This window comes from Arachis stenosperma, chromosome 10, assembly GCF_014773155.1.
Source record: "Arachis stenosperma cultivar V10309 chromosome 10, arast.V10309.gnm1.PFL2, whole genome shotgun sequence".
Classification (NCBI taxonomy): domain Eukaryota; kingdom Viridiplantae; phylum Streptophyta; class Magnoliopsida; order Fabales; family Fabaceae; genus Arachis; species Arachis stenosperma.
Window position 1 is genome coordinate 127,987,561 of NC_080386.1, and position 18,680 is coordinate 128,006,240.

The 18,680-nt window shown below is 37.0% G+C and overlaps 2 protein-coding genes across 2 annotated transcripts; both read right to left on the minus strand.

Moving 5' to 3' along the window:
• Positions 1–1,690: 1,690 nt before the first annotated feature.
• On the minus strand, positions 1,691–15,950 carry LOC130955689 (uncharacterized). Its single transcript, XM_057882613.1, has 17 exons — positions 15,617–15,950; positions 15,414–15,532; positions 15,271–15,316; positions 14,886–14,958; positions 14,713–14,770; positions 13,614–13,709; positions 12,189–12,306; positions 11,840–12,106; positions 11,658–11,759; positions 10,801–11,158; positions 10,581–10,694; positions 9,501–10,129; positions 9,130–9,326; positions 7,126–7,348; positions 6,594–6,713; positions 5,515–6,288; positions 1,691–4,991 (listed from the first exon to the last, which is right to left on the minus strand). Exons 1-17 carry the CDS (start codon positions 15,710–15,712, stop codon positions 1,932–1,934), a joined length of 6,450 nt encoding a protein of 2,149 aa, XP_057738596.1. The 5' UTR covers positions 15,713–15,950; the 3' UTR covers positions 1,691–1,931.
• Positions 15,951–16,753: 803 nt separating this feature from the next.
• Positions 16,754–17,402, minus strand: LOC130957695 (uncharacterized). Its single transcript, XM_057884539.1, has 2 exons — positions 17,267–17,402; positions 16,754–17,061 (listed from the first exon to the last, which is right to left on the minus strand). Exons 1-2 carry the CDS (start codon positions 17,400–17,402, stop codon positions 16,754–16,756), a joined length of 444 nt encoding a protein of 147 aa, XP_057740522.1.
• Between the last annotated feature and the right edge of the window lie 1,278 nt (positions 17,403–18,680).

Consider the following 18,680-nt stretch of genomic DNA (forward strand, 5'->3'; position numbering starts at 1 on the left):
CTACATGAGGTCTAATAATATACATTTCAGTCTAAATTTCCTGCTCTACAAAACTTGGCAGAAAATATAACAACAATAAACAACAACAAAATTTTGTTCCACTAGATAGGATCAGATACATGAATCAAACAATGTCATTGAACTCTATCATGTTTATAAAAAGACCATTTATATATAGATCTCGTTTAATCACTTTTATGGATGATCTTCCTAAGTCTTTCACTGCTTTTCACCCTTTGTCCATCTTTCATCTCATCTACCTTTTTAATTGGGTGTTCTATCGATCTTCTTCTCACATCTCCAAACCACTTGAGACGCAATTTTACCATCTTTTCCACAATAAGTACCACTCCAACTCTCTTTCTTATATCTTTATTCCTTATTTTATCCAATCACGTATAACCACTCATTCATCTCAACATCTTTATTTCTACCACACTTAACTTATATTCGTACTCTCCTTTGGCCGCCCAATACTCTGTACTATAAAACATAGCCAGTCTGATAGCAGTGCGATAGAATTTACCTTTAAGTTTTAAAGACACTTTTTTTGTCACATATAAAACCAGATGCACTCTACCATTTTGACTAACATGTTTAGATCTTATGATTTACATCATATTCAATCTCTCCATTATCTTGTATGATGCACCCAAAATACTTAAAACTTTTAACTTTTCGTATGATGTTTTCTCCAATCTTCAATTCTGTATTAGAGTTTTTCCTTTGGAAGCCAAACTTACATTCCATATATTCCGTTTTGTTACGGTTTATGCGCAGACCATACACTTCTAGAGTTTCTCTCCATAAATCCAACTTCTTATTTAAGTCTTCTCTTGACTCTCCCATGAGGACGATATCATCGGCAAAAAGCATGTATCATGGCACAGACTCTTGGATATGCTCTGTGAGTACTTCTAATACTAACATATAAAGATCGACTTAACGATGATCCCTAGTATAATCCTATACTAATAGGAAATTTTTCTATCACACCACCTTGAGTTTGCATACTAGTTGTAACCCCATCATATATGTCTTTAATTGTATGAATATATACGATCCTTACTCTCTTCTTTTCCAAAACCTTCTATAAGACTTCCCTTGACACTCTATCGTATGCTTTTTCCAAATTAATAAACACCACATGTAGATCCCTTTGATTATTACGATACCTCTCTATCATCCTTCTTAACAGGTATATCGCTTCAGTGGTAGATCTGTCTAGCATAAAACTAAATTAGTTCTCTGTTACTTGTGTCTTTTGTCTCAACTTCCATTCTATCACCCTTTTCCATAACTTCATGGTATGGTTCATGAACTTAATCCCTCTATAGTTTTTGCAACTTTGTATATCTCCCTTATTCTTGTAGATAGGTATGAATGTGCTCTTTATCCACTCATCTGACATCTTTTTTGACATTAAAATCTTATTAAAAAGCTTGGTTAACTAACTAATGCCTTTCTCTCCAAGACCTTTCCAAACTTCAATCGGAATATTATCGGATCCTACTCTCTGCCGTTTTTCATCCGGTAGAGTCTCTATCTCAGAGTCTCAAATCTTCGATGGTAGTGGAAGTTTCGATCTTCTTCCCTCGTGCATAAGTCATAAAAATTCGACTAAATTTTTATATTAGCTATCGAAGGCCTAACACAACCTTCCTCTTTTATCCGGGTATAAAACAAAAATTTTCTTGGAGAAAAATTAAAGATTGAGAGGACAATAGAATAACAGTATAGTAGTATACTATAATAGAATGTTACTTACGACGGATACATTATGCATGATATTGACATCAAACGCGTGCTGCTAAACTACACATAAAGATACAAACTGTGAAACCAATATTTAGATGCCTATTTACAAACCCCCTATTCTGGATTAATCACTACATCTTTGGACAGAATATATACATCTCTTACTATGCAGATCACGGGTTACCAATATTGGCCACAAAAGGGACCAACTTTTTCTGGTCCTTTCTCCTACCTAATGCACTTCTATCCAATACCCTCCCTAGAATCAGGCGAGTATTCTGCAGAGCTAACTCTCTCGCCTCTCTTGCTGAAGTCCCAGACTCGTTTGGTCCACCCTGTGTCACTGTAGACACCGTGCCGAATGCTGATCCTATACTATACTGCAGAGGGCCGCTGCGTGCCTTGAATGAGGTCTGTGGAACAAGCAACTTTTCTTCAGTACCACCAATTCCATTCTCAAGCGAGCCAAGTTCATGCGGGTGAGCACCATTCAATGAACTGCAACTTTGTAGAAGGGCTTCAAGCACACTTAGTGCTTCCCAACAGAGAGTGCTTTCCACCAATTGGGAAACAATTGCGTAGATTTGCGGACTTTGGGCTGCATCCATTGGAGTATGCTGAAGGAGAGCTTTGAGCATAAGTAGAATAACGCGTTGATACTCAACAGGTCCCCTCTCCAGTAGCCTTAACAAGTGTCCAAAGGCCAAAGTTGAATGTCTTGGAAACCATTCATTGCATAGGAGGGGCGAAACACAGGCTAGAAAATTATCTATGCTCTTGATCTCACCTCGAGAGTAAATCATAAATACGGTAGCTAGTTCATCCAAGGACTTTGCTCGGCACCAAATTGCAATATTCGCTGCAACGGAGCAAGCTTTTTGATATTGATGTTGAAGTGGGGAAGCAGAACCTATCACTGGGTCTTTGCTGAGTTGAAGGCAAAGCCATGGGAGCAATCCTATAATATGCATAAGGAGTCTTGTCTCAGCATCACCAAATATAGAATCACATGAATGCACCGTTATACGGGACAGGACATCAATAGAAACACTGTGGCTGACATTTGACGTAAGTCCCTTCAGAACAAGAGGTTGTACTCCTTCAAATGCTGGCAAATTACCCTCTTGTAGAGGTTCATAATTTTTGGATTCTATACGTTGAAATTCTGCTAAATCACTAGTATTAACATCTCTAGGCATGCTTGAGAGAAGAACATTTTCTGTAGTGTGATCACGGAATGATAGACGATCAATAACATGAGAAAAGAGCTCTAAAACCTGTCGGTAGACATGGACAAAATCCGTGTGCATCATAGCTACACACCCCCAAAATAGCTGAGGATAAAGTATGACCTTCTCTGGCTCCATATTCTCCACCATAACTTGCAATGTCATCAAAATTTCCATAATAAATCCCAGTACAGGAGGTATTGGATTCCCCAGACATCTATGTAGGCACCGGAGAAGGGACACACAAGCATCACTTGTTACGCTGGGTCTAAGTGCTCGGTAGATCTGATGTGAACGACAAGCAAGGTGTCGTGAAGTGCACTCCATAGCCCATCTAAGTGCTTCTTCTCCCCAAGTCTCACGAAGGTCTCCTTGGAAGAAGATAGCATCCACCATGCTCTGAACTAGGGCAGAAAGAAGGGCTGCACTTGGCAGCTCTGTTCTGACAACAGTAGGATCCTCATTCTCCCACATCATGCTTCCTCGCTTTGATTGTACATATTTAATCAGGCTAACAACCTGCTGCTTGTTCTCTCTATCATTATTTTCAACCTCATACTGCTCTAAATGGCGGCCTGCAATAGAATATAGCAGATTAACAAGCAAATGCTGGCAATGCTCCAGTACAATGTCTTCTGAGCTATCCATTGAAACAAAAATGACATGGAAGAGTAAAGGCAAGTATTGGCGGAAGTCTTCGTCATTTTCATATGCAATTTCAGCAAGAAGAATCAATGCTATATCTGCATGTGTAAGTGAATGCTGCTGATGACCCTGCAATGCTGATTGAAGTTCTTTTGCATTGATACCATGCCCACTCACAGGATGCAGACCATCTTCACCAGAGTTTGGTGTGTCAACAAGATAATCTCCACTATCACGTGAAAGATGACGGCTCCGCAAACTCCCTGTTGAACCTCTAACACCAATTAAGGGTCCTGACATGTTTACCAATGATGGAAGGAGCTGCCCAGATCGCGCTGCATTTACTGGAACAACATTCAATTCTGGAGGCATTGGACTTAATGGGCCTGAGACACTTCGGCCTGTCATACCTGCTGTTCTCCAGCTCAAGCTCCCACTAACATTTCTAAGTGGTCCATCAAGAGAACCTCTTACAAGCAATGGGGACATGTGTGGTTGGTTATCCATAACCGATGTAATTTGGGCTACAGCAGGACCTTGCGAGAATTCTAACACAAAATTGGCACCAGCATCACCCTTAGTTGATGTTTGCCCAACTGGCTCAATGCTATCCTCCAGTAATCGCTGAGACAACTGGAAAACCAGGTGATCTATAGTGCGTTGAGGGCATATTCGTGCTAAATACAGACTAACCCGTTTTGCAACACTGAAATATGTCGCAAATGCACCACTTATTTCAGTTGATGCATTTGAATCACAGTCTTCAATACCTTTTGTGATCAAGAAGTCTAAAACAGGACTAATATTCTTATTTTTGCTAGCAATTGTACTCCAAAGTTTTTCAATTTCATCAGGGAATTGGTCTCCATGCCGCCATGTTACGTAGTATAAACTTTTCAATAACCTTTCACTCCAGCCTTCCTTGAGTTTCCAGAAGTTAAGGTTCTCAATCCATGGAGCCATGCATGTTAAAACTTGATGCTGAGCAATTATATCAACAGCATCCAGTTGCCTCTGCATAATCTCTTCACACAGAAGTTGACTCAGTTCAGGATGATCTTTGGCAAGCTTACAGGAAAGCTTGTACTGGAATTGTTGGTAGGAATCTGGAAGATTACCCACTACAGCAGCTCGATAACTTCCCGATCCCTCGATGCCATCCTCGGCCCATTCACGAATAGAAAGTGTCTCAAGCATCTGAAGGGCATCATCACGGATTTGTCTAGATGGGTCCACCACCTTGTAAAGGATCAAACTTAGGAGTCTCTGTATTTCACAGTTTGGTATCTCTTGACGCATGTACACCTCAGCTAGTACACTAAAGTACCCGTCAGCTACTGAAGAGTTAGAGTAGTAGCACTGCAAGAGATAATGAATATCTATAAGCTTAAATGTCAATGGGAAACAAGATAGATCTGCATAAAATTACTTGACTGAACAAGCTTGGAAATACAGGAAATCAAAATGACAATTAGATCATGCAAAAATATAACAGAATTGCATAGAGAATAAAATAATCCCTACAAGGTCATGCTATTTGAATCTAAGTACAGAGCTTTCTGAATATCTCTCAGTGGCTACATATAATCCAACATGCAGGGAGATCAAATGAAAGAATCATAAACAGGGAGGCACATATAAAGACAGAACCCACTGTCAAGAACAGAGACAACCAGAAGATACTGCAATGTCGTATGTTTAAATGATATATGGTGCGGTGACCAAAATTTATGTTGCTTAGGATGAAGTGATCTGGATAGTCTTTTGAAAAGAAATACGATTTGAACGAGTTGGACACACTTTAAACCCTTGCTTGCTTTCTGCACAATACATGAACAATGCTCATTCAGATTCAATGCACAATAATGTGAGAAAATATTACCTGATCAATGCACGACGGAAATAGGTCCAAATTTGTGAGCAGAAGATTCTTCAGAGCTAATTTAGCTAACGAAACACGATGTTGGCCACCTCTAAGCCTATCACGACCAGCATTTCCTCGACCACCTTCCACTTGATACTTGGTATATGATGGAGTTCTTGGATCAGCAGGTGAAAATCCAAATGGAGCCCTTGCAGTAGGCTCCATAAAGAAAGCATTAATCCAAGATATGACACGGCCACTCATTTTCCTTGCATTGTCATCAAAGCATGGCCCATATAAAAGTGATGCTATTGCATTCAAGGACGCCCACTGGATTGCCTCAATTTGTTCATTCAATTCTTTGTCAAATGATATTTTATCCACAGAATCTTTTGACCTTGCATGTTGAGAAGACTTGTAACGATCGACCTCACGTCGATAGTCATTGACACCTTCCTGACCCCATGCACTTCCTGTGTCATCGGACCATGAGAGGAGAAGATCAAACAGACGCTTTCTAGTTCTAACATCAAATTTTTCTGATTTTGAATCAACAAATTCGGGGGCCAAGGATCTTAGAACACAGGCAAGAGCATAGCGGAAGGGTTGTATTTCCTGAAAATTTTCAGGGGGAGATGTTGAGATTAGTCTGGTTGTCTCTTCAATGAACCTAAGATAATGGAGGCGGAACACAGGCTTGCGGGCTAGCATGCCAGGCCATATATTTTCTGCAACTGTGCGATATATATTGGCAATGTGGACACGAAGTTCTTCTCGGCGAACCTTTTGACTCTGCGTTCATAAAATAAAACTCGTAATCGCGAACTTAAGATTCGAAAATTAGAAATCGAGCAACCAAATTACTATTTAACCAAAATAAAATAAAATGAAAACTCCCATATCGTCTTTGTTTAAATATGGAGTATTATCAATAAAATTGTTTGAATTGTAGGAATGGTTAAGATATGAGAATTCAAAATTCTTAAAATGATATTAAATTTCTTGTATTATCATATTATCCTTGTCATTTATAATTCATTAATACTACTATAAATAATAGTTCATAGAACTAAATCTACATTTTTTGGGGAATTTACCTTCCATTTTGGTTTTCCTTCTGTCTCAGAAGAAATCTCATCCATAAAAGTTGCAAGTTCACCAAACATGATTTCACATGCCTCTAGGTGTGAGCGGCCAAGAGCCATGGTGGCTGCTTGCTATATCAAAAACATCATCACCAATAAAAAGTGGTAAGCAAACAAATGACAGTAGAAAATTTAGAGCAAATAAATTCAAGGCATCATATTTATTAAGATATTAGAATTATTGGGTTATTCTTCTTATTTTTAAATATAAAGAACATAAAATAAATTGAATATAGGTTTAAGGTTGTATTACATTACTTTTATCAATTATATTTTCAGACACCTTTATAGCTGGAAGCTGGCTTTATCTATTTTCCTTCTTAACAGAAAGTCTCAGCTTTTCAAGTACTCATTTGGACAAAAAATAAGTACAAAATCCTGAACACACGGTAATTATGCACGGAATGGAACTCTTCATCTTTATCAACATTCCTTTTGTAAAGAACTTAAGAGAGCTTTCGGTAGTTTGACAGAATATACTTACACATTGAGCATCAGATCCAGATTTTAGAGAAGGGAAAATAAGATGGTAAAGATCTTTGGTTGCTCCAATTCCGCCTGATTCTCGAGCTGATGGTGGGCATGAACAGACAAACATTGCATACATAAGCCACTGATCCAGTTTATTATCAACATCTTGTGACTGATGAGCTTTTCCACCCAGCTCAATAGGTGTGATATGGGTAAGACGTTGCATAACTTCTAGCCTGCCCAGAGTTAGTTGGTACTACAAAGCTTTAGCTAGGACTCAGAAACACAGATTAAAGGCAACATGCAATACTTGTGAGTAAAACTCACTTTTTATTCGCCATTACAATCATGCATGAATGCAGAGTTTAAAGAAGATAAAGAGATGCTGGTTATAAAATTAATGGCAAAAATAAATATTTGTGCTAGCTAGCCTCAAAAACTCAGTACCAAGATCAATTAAATATATAGAAGGAACAATTTAATATTATATTATGTCAAAATCCAATTTCCCTATCATGTTTATTATAGCTCGTGAAAGCAAACCAAAATGGGAAGAAACATGAAGCAAAACATTTAACAGGGAAAAAAAACACAAAGAAACAGACAGTTTAGCCTTCTCAGTTCTCTGTTTTGTGAAGAAAACAAGTGAAAACAGGAAATAAAAACAGAAAACACGGTTTTATTATTTTCATTGCATTCACCTTAAAAGTTTCAAGTTTTAAGTATCTTGGGTGCATCATACAGGATAATGGAGACATTGAACAGGATGTAAATCATAGGATCTAAACAGGTTGGTCAAAATGGCGTGCGTCTGGTTTTATATGTGACAAAAAATGCCTTTAAAACTTAAAGGTAAATTCTATCGCACTGCTATCAAACCAGCTATGTTTTATGATACAGAGTGTTGGACGGCCAAAAGGGAGCACGAAGAAAAGTTAAGTGCGGTAGAGATGAAGATGTTGAGATGGATGAGTGGTCATAACTCATGCGATTGTATAGAATAAGGAACGAAGATATAAAAGAGAGAGTTAGAGTAGCACCTATTGTGGAAAAGATGATAGAATCGCATCTCAGGTGGTTTGGACATATGAAAAGAAGACTGACAAAGCACCCAATGAAGGTGGATGAGATGGAAGATGGACAAGGGGTGAAAGGCAGGGGAAATCCTAGGAAGACCATCTATGAGATGGTCAAACGAGATCTACATGTAAACAGTCTCTCTGTAGACATGATACATGATAGAGCTCAATAGCGTCATTTGATCCAGGTAGCTAACTCCACCTAGTGGGACAAGACTTTGTTGTTGTTGCTGTTGTTGTTGTATTCACCTTAAAAGAAAATCTTGATAACAGAACAAACTGAAAATGAAACTATTCAGTACCTAAGGAAAGTGGGGAACCACACCCTAAAGCTATCTATTAAGGGAAATAACCACTCTCTTTAAATACAACATCAAACACTCGATGCTACTCAATATGGTACTTTTGGTACACCCGATATCTTCATAACCCCTCGGCTTTTGGCTATTAGTATTCTGTATTTACATTAATCCAGCCTATAGGTACCCCTTTCCGTATCGCCGACAAACCTAGCTCTGATAACATCGTTAAGTACCTAAGGAAAGTGGGGAACCACACCTTAAAAGCTACACTCTTTAAATATAACATCAACCATCCATACTACTCAGTGTGAGACTTTCAGCACCCAAAATACCAAGTACCCAACAGAAACACAAACCAAGCACCTTAGTTTACTTTCTATGTATCGGTCTATGTATAAGAAGCGACACTTACATAGACACTTGACAACACCACCAACACTAACAAGGAGACGCCCCACATTTTTACAGGGAAGACATGGACACAGCATATGTATATACAAAAGATTCAAGATATATAAATATGTATATTTAAACATTAAGAGACTTGTTCTCTTCCACTATTAAAGCTCATTATTTTCCTTTAAAATAGCACTGGTGGTACATACTTTGCATAACAGAAAATAAATGTATACTTACTTTGCATCCTGAACAGAGCTCGGACAAAGCTCGGCAGCATATTTGACTAGTTCACTTAGACAGCGAGCCCACCTGTTCTTGTCAGGGCTCTCAAATATTATAGATTGAAGCGTCATATCAGGAGGTATGGCATCAGATTCTCGTTTCAAATCAAAAGGCCTCCCCGAGTCCCAATAACAGTTCTGAACAATCTCATCCTGCAATTACTGAAGATTTTAAACTTTTAAGGGGAAAATAAAAGCTTAATCTAACATGATTGAACATTTAAAAAAAAAAAAAACACTCAATAACCGAAAGACTGCCCCATAAGTAAAAAAAATAACATTGACGAATTCATATCCTAAGAATACAAAATAAAGGCAAATGCGTACCCCATGTTCTTCCAGAACATCAATTATAAATATTGGTTCAGCTTCATATTTTATAATATGATTTGGTTGCTCTTGTATCCTCAGATCACGAATATCATTTCTCAGTGCACGAACACAACGCAACAATTCCAATGCCGTGTGCCTAATTTGACTATCAACAGAACTAAGGAATATGAGGCCAACTGCGTCAATTTCTGAAGCACGAAATTCAATTGCTTCACCTGATTGTTGGAAAGAAGGTTTTCCGAATCTCTCAGTTTCATGTCCCAAAGATTTTTCCTCTGCATCGAGTTGCATCCTATCATCTATTAGACAAGACCTCCAAAAACGCATTAGTTCCAACAGGCGCCCTAATGAAGTTTGGATGAGAAGAGGGAATTCATCAGGAAGTCGTAATATGAAGTTGGCCATCCCCTTCATTACTGCAAAACGACGTTGCGGTAGGTATTTCACAATACGGTTTAGTACTTGCACTGCTTCCTCACGTACACCGGGGTCAATACTTATGCCATGTTGTGGTATTATTTCAGTAATTTTATCACTTCGCCCAACTTCTTCAATTAGATATGGGATGCACTTTAGCACAGACCGGAACAAATAACCTTGTGACTTTTCCTTGGTTACAGCATCTATAAAATAGTTATTTGTCACAGTGTGTCATGATGCACAAGAGATTCACCAGAAAAGTAAATAAAGAATTTTCTAAACTGATAAATAATAAACTAACTATAAGGGATCAAAGGAACACAAATTTGAATCCTGTGAAATGTAGGTCGTACCTTCATTATTTTTATACAAGAAAGAAACTAAAAAAAAAAAGGTTTCACTTCTAGTTTCAATAAATTAATTTAACATATCTCTGTAAGACCAATTAAGCATAATTTTAAAATGATCAGATTATTATGAAAGGAAGTCAAGCATACTTTGTGATCGAAGTGATACTATTACTAAATAATTCAATAATTGAAGAACCATGCTTTCGACAATGTAACTTGAGCTTTAATTCGACTATCCTATTGCTCTCACTATTTACAATATAAGTTCTCTTTGCAGTTGCATATCATAGAAGTTAGCAATTACCTATAGTGGTCCTTGATGATGTCAAAAGTGCTTGACTATAGGTTCTATGACATGACCTCAATATTGCCTCAATTGCAGCTTTCACTTTTGGAATGTAATGACCAATATCATGACCTGCTCATTCATCCACAGTGTTAACATTTACTGCAGGAAACAAGTGTATTTTATTTCAACTAAATATAACCATGTAGAATTATTCTAGGTGCAGCACCGCTCCTACCTTTAAAAATGTCCAAGCCAAAATGCTGACTTGAAGGCAACATCACAATAGCAAGCAAGGCACGGAGACCAATAACCTTTGCTTCACTAGAGCTATCTTGCTTTAACAATTCCAGTATCATATGGTTCATGGCAAAATCAAGGTTGTGTTCGGCAATAGTTACACAAAATTCAACAAGTTTATCATGTTGGACATCTTGTGTAAGCAATCCCTTCCTTAGAACCGTTAAGAGTTGTGAAGTTACACTGTCAAGGTAATCCCATATACGATTTGGAGCCTGATTAAATGCATGGACACTTAAGTAAAATCTTAAAACTCGATGGAGACAATCCAAAGCCATGAATCGATGATTTTTATCCTGTATGATCCAACCAGGGAATGGAACTGTCATATAACTAAAAAACCATAATGGAAAGAGATGATAAAGTAACTACAAACTCCAGTGAGTTACCCAATTATACAAATTGAGGACCAAATCACACTAACATCACCAATTCAAAGTTACCAGTTCAACCCAAAAGCTGATACTGCTAGGTGAAGGACTACAAATGATTCTAGTTAAAAGTAAAAACAGCTTGTAAGTTGTATGTCAGTATTTATGTTTCCTGTGGCATATAATAATAGTTGTTAAAACTGTATGTGATTAGTCAAAAAAATAGAGAAAGGAAATACATATATCCAATAATTCTAAATGAATTTAAGCAAATATTTTAGTATGGATGATTGAACTTCTCCTTTGCAAAAATATAAGTAATAACTGTGCGAAAACATAAGCATTCTTCCATCCACATATCATAAGATAAACTCAGTACAGTTATGATTCAATTATAAACAGAGCCTACACAATTTGAACTTACCCTGAGAAGTTTGTAGAGTTGCTCCATGTGAGGACTTAAGTTGTTGTTAAATATTAGAGGATCACCAAGACAGAGAAGAAGAGTGACCAATGGGTACCCAACCTACATGACAACATAAGATATAAATGGTTAGCATTTTAAGGCGAGGGAAAAATAACAAAAATTGTAGAAGAACCACTTACTGCAATGTGCTTGCTCTGTTTATCCATCCAATGCACAAGCATAACTCTTATACGTCCAACAGCTTCATACCAAAACGTAAGCGCTGGCTCCACACCAGAAGGTGGCCACTGGCTTTTTCCACCATCTGCAAGAGGCGCAAGGATATTTGAAAGCATATTGCATAGAGCATGGTAAAGCTCACTTTTTCGTTTGTGGGGAGCACGGTTTAAAGGGTTTGCTTTAGCCACAAATGAAGCAGATGCATTCAATGCACCCTCAGTTTTCACCTGAGAAGAACATCATAATTATAACAATAACATATCATGCAATACCTTGCAGGAGAAAAAAAAAACTAATTCTGAAACATACCCCAAGCTTCAGGTATCGCATGCCATTAATGATACTGAGGGTTTCACTTCTTGCTGCGCTGGTGTCAATTCGACGGGTATTAAGTTCCATGAAAAAACGCTCAGTAACAGAACTAAATCTGAAACAGAAAGACAGGAAAAACCATCAACTCTAACATGACATTTCACAGTCTAGACACAAGGCAAAGTGCACACTAATGGTTTAACTTCTCATTATTAACCTGACACATCTAATGGTGATTAATGTATAGCTCCAGAAAAGAAAACCCTCAAACATTAAATCTAAGAGACACATGCAGAAAAATTAGTAACCATGAAAAATTACAAAGCATTATTTTTCAGGGTTGAAACATGAAAGTTACATCTGAAATGGAGAACTGACATAAGTTCTTTCTAATTAGTCAATAATCATTTTTTAAAAATAAAATAAAATAAGCACACACACACAACTCACAAAGGTCCTTTTCTTTAGTCCCTGCCCTGCTGGAACTAAGCAGACAAATGATGGCAGGTAGTAAAAGAATAATACAAATCCAAATACAAAATGAGGGGGAGTATGAAAGACCTAGTTAGAAGTATACCCTCAAAAGAAAGTAGGAAAGTAAACTCATAAGCATCCAAAGTCATTTTCCTAACAAGATGAGCTAGCCCTAGGATGAGAACTAAAACATGCACCATCAGATGGGGATTCAAGTCTCAACAGAACATCTAAGTGTACCAGTAACCTTATTGCTTTTATCAGAATATATAATACCATTGCTTAAACCACAAATGCTATAGATTCATCAACTAAGAAATCACAGAAACCCACAAAGATGAGAACAGTGACATAGGATACAAAGTTCACCAAGTGTAGATGCTACAATTTACTCAAGATTGAATTCCTTCCTAAAACCAGTAGTTTATGTTTATCAAGAATCAAAACCTACAAAGCAAAGACATGGCAACCTAAGTGTGTGTCTTTGTGCTCAACATACACCAAACACAGGTAATAGCTTAAGATGTGCACACCACTTGTCAGGCACACATCTACATGTCCAACAATAACTTAACCTTGTCCTACAACATCAAATCAGCCACACGGATTAGACAACACCGAAATACTCTACCAAATATCTATTGTTATCTAAAACATTAACATCTAAATCTCTATTAATAGTTCCACCACCAACTTATGGTTTTTCCAGGTTTAGCTCTGCCTCTAGCTATTGAACTATGTCTTCATCTGCTCCACTCTCCTTATAGCCTCTTCAGGTTTCCAAACCACCAAAGATAAGCTTCTACCCTCATCTACGAAATAAGCACTACGAGTAACTCTTTAACTTAATAATTTTTAAACATTTCTTAAAACAATCTTTCTTGATGGTCAGACATTTCTTATCATGCTGAGCATGTTTCAACAGTAGTTCAGTAATAAATCAGATACCTGATGCGGGATAAAGCACCTAAGAATTGAGCAACTAAGTCCAGAAGAAGCCCCCTTAAATCAACCAACGATGGATATTCAACCTGGCTAACAACCCTGCAATAAGAGATTATTAAGTTCAAACCAACTCTCCATATCAGAATATAAAAGAATAATCATAAATATTTATGTTGTGCTTCTGGTATAACATAGTCAAGTCCAAATGAGGACAATAATACTTTCAATTTATCTTCTGTCCCTTGGGTTAATCAAAATATTAAATTGAAAACAACTCCAATCTTGAGTAGTGGAGTATCTTCAAAATCAAATGGGAGGACATAGTTGCTTGAGTATTACATAATGACAGAAACTTAGTATCAGATGAACAAGAAATCAAAACATCCCTGTTTGTATTACTCATCAAGAGAATAAAAGTAGCCAGGTATTAAACAGACCCAGCTGCTCTCCCATGTTCCAATTATAATTCTGAGATATCCTGCTCAATGTCCCTCCCCTTCCCTATATAACAATCCACCTTCCCTCCAAATGAAAATTCTCTCTCCTGTCAATTACAAAACTCATCCTAACCTATACACTTAATTACAATTAAGTCCCCTTTGACACCAGTCCACTTTCTACTCTTCCTAATAGGTCCATAACAGTAAAATACTCTCATATTGGACAAAATTACTTGGAATGTAAATTAATAACAATACTAATATTTGGGGTCCTATCACATAACTATTACATACTTACAGACTCCACGAGAATATTATGCCTATATAATGTTATTGCTCTGGGTCTAACAATGTTTAACCTTTTCTTTTTTGTTTGGAAATAGAAGATATTAAGATGAAGAGCTCTCCATACGAGAGCAAAAACACGACAACCTTAACCCAATATGTAGACTAAGCATATATCCCTACCCCAAGAAAAATTGCTTGTCTGAAAAATATCATTGAAGATAAATGAATTAGACTCCAACCAAATTCTCCAAACAATGGCATGTTGTTAGCAAGCTATAATTGAAATTCTATCATTTGAAGTTCTTTCCTTCTTTAGTTATGTTGTAGCATGTGAAAAGGTTCCTATTACTATCATCTATCAACTACAGTGTTACCTGTCCGCATTTATCAGCCAGTCAAAAGCAAAACTTTCAAGACCAGACCACAGCTTCTCTGTAGTGAAGAATAAGTGAGGGCTATAAGGCCAATACTCGTCGAACAACAAATGCACATAGCATGAAACAAAAATAACACAACAGGCCAACGGTATTGTTAAAAATGAACAAACCAGTAAGCCCTTCTTGAGGACAACACTCCACGAAGCGAATGCACGCTGAGCAAAATATGCATTCAACCGCAAGCTGAATTTAAACAAAGAAAAAAAGCATTAATTAAATCTTAGAATCAATCGGCAGAGGTTTTCTAAACGAAACAAAGAACTCAGAAGCCAAAATAGGAATTTCACCAATTTTAATTCATGAAAATATATATATATATATATATATATATAAACCTACCTACATTTCTAGGTAGAATATTGCGATAAACACATAAAGCCTAGTTTCCGAACAAACCCAATTTAAAAACCTCTTCCAGGATATGCATTCATGCATCTGAACACGGAGCCAAAAGAGAACTAAAGAGCAAGTAACAAACAGATAAGAGTAACAAACCTTTCTTTGGAATGTAGATGCATCATTCGTACCCTTTGGAGATTCACTACAATAACAAAAAAAAAAAAGAAAAGCAATTTTCTTTTACTAGAGTTATTTCAGGAAACAAAGTAGAACCATAGTGCAGAGACACTAAAACAAACCCCTCTCTCCATCTCAAAAGAGCTTCCAATAGAGGCATCGGGGTGTGGCGCGCAACCATGGCGAGTGAATCGAGGACTTGCTCGTAGGCGGGATCAGATGGTCGCAGGTACTGCCCATCCTACGGTAGACCCGCAAAAAATAAATAAATAAAAACGAGATGCTTAGGTCAATTCGAAGATGGTGTGAATCTTAAAAGACTTACCTGGGCTTGGGCGGTTTCAATACGACGTCGTGCGAGAGGGAGGAAGCGCTGGAGAAGAGCATCAACGATTAACTTGGCAGCACTCCCTGCCTTCATTGCCTTCGCCTCTTTTCAATTTTTCTTCTTTTCCTTTCAAATAATAACCATTCGCCCTTGTTTCTTGTGTAGGAGATAGATAGAATAGAAGAGAAGAGAGAAAACAAAACCCCGAATTGTGGCAAAAGCGTAATATTGAAATAATGAGAAGGAAGAGGAGGATCTGAGGGATTGAAGAAGCGAAGAGTGGACTACCGACGACGAGGATCGCGGTGGGGCTATGCCCAAAGTGACCAGCTTTTTAATAATGAAGCTGTTTTTCCGTCAATGCCACGCTTTTTTTATTGGTGCCACGTAAGGACTAAGGATTTTTTTTTTTTTCAAAAGGAAATAATGGCCCAAAGCTATATGTTATTGTACTAGGGAAGTGCCCCATGGAAAATAAAGTTTTATATATGTACATAATTAAACCATGGCCATTTTATACCAACGAGTTATAACTCAAATGGCATAATTTTTCGATTCTCATTTAAAAATTTTGGGTTCGAATCTCACTCCTAACTTTAAAAAAAACATAGATATTTTATGATAAAAGTGTCTCTATTAAATAATAAGCATAACATATTGTAATAATATAGTAGACGACGAAAAATTTGTGACTATTATATATTATCAACAAAATTTTAGAATTATACATGGTCATCGAAGTTTTTAAATACTTCTCTATAAATAACATTGATGGTTGTAACTTTTGTCTTGAATGAACTGTTCTCAATTAATACCCTTAAACCGGATTTTGATTTTACCCTTCACAAAGCAATATATAGTTGATCGTGGAAAAAAAACAGGTTTCGGCAAGTACAATCCCACCGTTGTTAAAGTTTGACCCTGAGACTTGTTAATAGTTATAGAAAATAAAATAACTAATGGAAATTGTCTCCTTTAAAACCTAAAATAAATAGTAGCATTATTGGGTATCATGTTCGTCCGTGGTATCAAAACCACTCGACCTGCTTTATTTCTTGTTAATGCGATGCATTCAATAACATGATAACCTAATCTGTGTACATATAATCTTGTGCCATTGCATAGCCCATTTGATTAATCAATGTTTCGTAGTAACATTACTGGTATACTTTCTTTAAGAGTCAACAGGTGAGACAGCAAGCCTGAACAATTTATAGCATTGAGAACATTTGGAGTAACTGTACCTAATTTAGATTCCATGTTACCTTCCCCTGCGCACAATGAATCAGAGCTAAGGTAGGTCTTCTCCTCTCCAATTAAAGATTTCATTATGTGCTTGTTAACATCGTTGACAATCTCAAGTGTAGGGGCAAGTATTGTTCTGTCTCTGAAGTACAACTCATTGTTTAAATTTAGAAACAAATTTGGATACACAAAATTAACTAAAGAATTGAAACCATCTTCATTGTCATGAATAAGGATGTCTTCAGGTATGTTAACTTCGCTTTACATACCAGCTTGGCTAACGAAGTACGTTGCTTGATATAACACACAGTCTTCATTTAGATCAAGTGGTATCTTAAACCTTGAATGAATCGTACGGTCATTGGGGAGTAATAAGGATGCAATCCCAACATATCCATATACAAAAAAAGCCTCCAACATCATCATTTACAGCACTAATCACCTTATCAAATGGTTCATGCTGCTCCAAATTCATGGTGTGTAAGTTATTCTCCAACTCCTCCTTCAGCAGGCATAAATCAAAGTTCATCTCATCCATTATTAGAGGATTATCTATGCCCTCTAGATCATCAATAGTTGGGAGAAGCATCTAATCATACTCCTTAAACGATCTACCATTAACTTGTAATTTGTCCTAAATCTTGAAAAGAGTTAGATTAATAATTTGCTCTTCAGAAAGTTGTAACTCTGCATTACAACTATTGTTAGTGTGGTGTTATATATATACATAATAATATAATATAATTAAAGATACAACATTCGCAATGCATAGCCTTCCTGTGAGAATAAAGGGTGTCTTCAGATAATATATGATAACACTGTTCTCAAATCTTTATAGGACTCGAGATATTGTTTGATAGTAACAGAACAACAAATAGATCTCGAATGTATCTTGCAGAAGCCCACGTTCTTGCTTCCAACATAGCGTCAATAAATTCTTTATCATGTTGCAACAAACCTAAAGCATAACACGCTTCCTTGAATGTTGAATACACAACACCATCTACTATTCGAAGATGGATGAAACTCAGGCACCCCTTTTTGAATGTTCAGGAGAAGTTTGAGGTAGTAGTCTTCTCCATTGCCATGTGGCACATGGGTTAACCTACCAATTGAAAACCCTTGCTTCCTTGGCATCCACATTAATATGTCCTCTTTCCATACAAATTTCTTAGGGAATTGGCTGTATGTAAGAGACCGGCCAAAAGGAAACAACTGATTAGCGAGCATCCATGCTAACAATTTAGTGAGCTTGCCATCCACCATTTCTATGATATCAATGATGTTTTCATGATCCCTAAAGACAACTGGATGTTTATTGGGTAAATGGGAAGGTATTCTAATTACCAAAGGCTCTTTTTATTGTATGTCATACCTAAATACCCTCTAAGCAGTCTCACAGGCAGATATGTACCTACAGTCATAATTACATATCTCATCAACAACCTGTTGGCAATCACCATCACCTGTTGATTGATAAAAAGTAGCTGTGACCCTATCATTGCCCTTGAGAATATACTTAAATAGATATTTTATTACAGATGTCTAACATGTATGCTCGACATTAATGTGACAACCATACTTTAACAGCAGTGATGTGTTGTAGGGTACAATGAAATAATTGTCAAGAACTACGCTCCTTTTTAAAATTGTGCGCCCATTGTCAAGCCTTTTATACTTTGGGAACCCAGCTTCATCAATGATAGTCCTTCTTCGAAATTGTTTTGGGTAAAATTTAGAGCAACGATCATTGATCATGCAAGGACTGTTCTTATTATGACGACCACATGGTCCATAAACCATGAACTTCTCTACT

Bases quoted from the DNA above. Each gene is read 5' to 3' on its own strand.
- LOC130957695 (XM_057884539.1), bottom strand. From the start codon at position 17,402: ATGGATGAGATGAACTTTGATTTATGCCTGCTGAAGGAGGAGTTGGAG. The intron at 17,062-17,266 runs GTATATGGATAT...TCAATTCTTTAG, and splicing joins TGATGTTGGAGGCTTTTTTT to TTAATTTTGTGTATCCAAAT.
- LOC130955689 (XM_057882613.1), bottom strand. From the start codon at position 15,712: ATGAAGGCAGGGAGTGCTGCCAAGTTAATCGTTGATGCTCTTCTCCAG. The intron at 15,533-15,616 runs GTAAGTCTTTTA...GGTCTACCGTAG, and splicing joins TTGAAACCGCCCAAGCCCAG to GATGGGCAGTACCTGCGACC. The intron at 12,107-12,188 runs GTATGTTTCAGA...TGTTCTTCTCAG, and splicing joins TGCGATACCTGAAGCTTGGG to GTGAAAACTGAGGGTGCATT.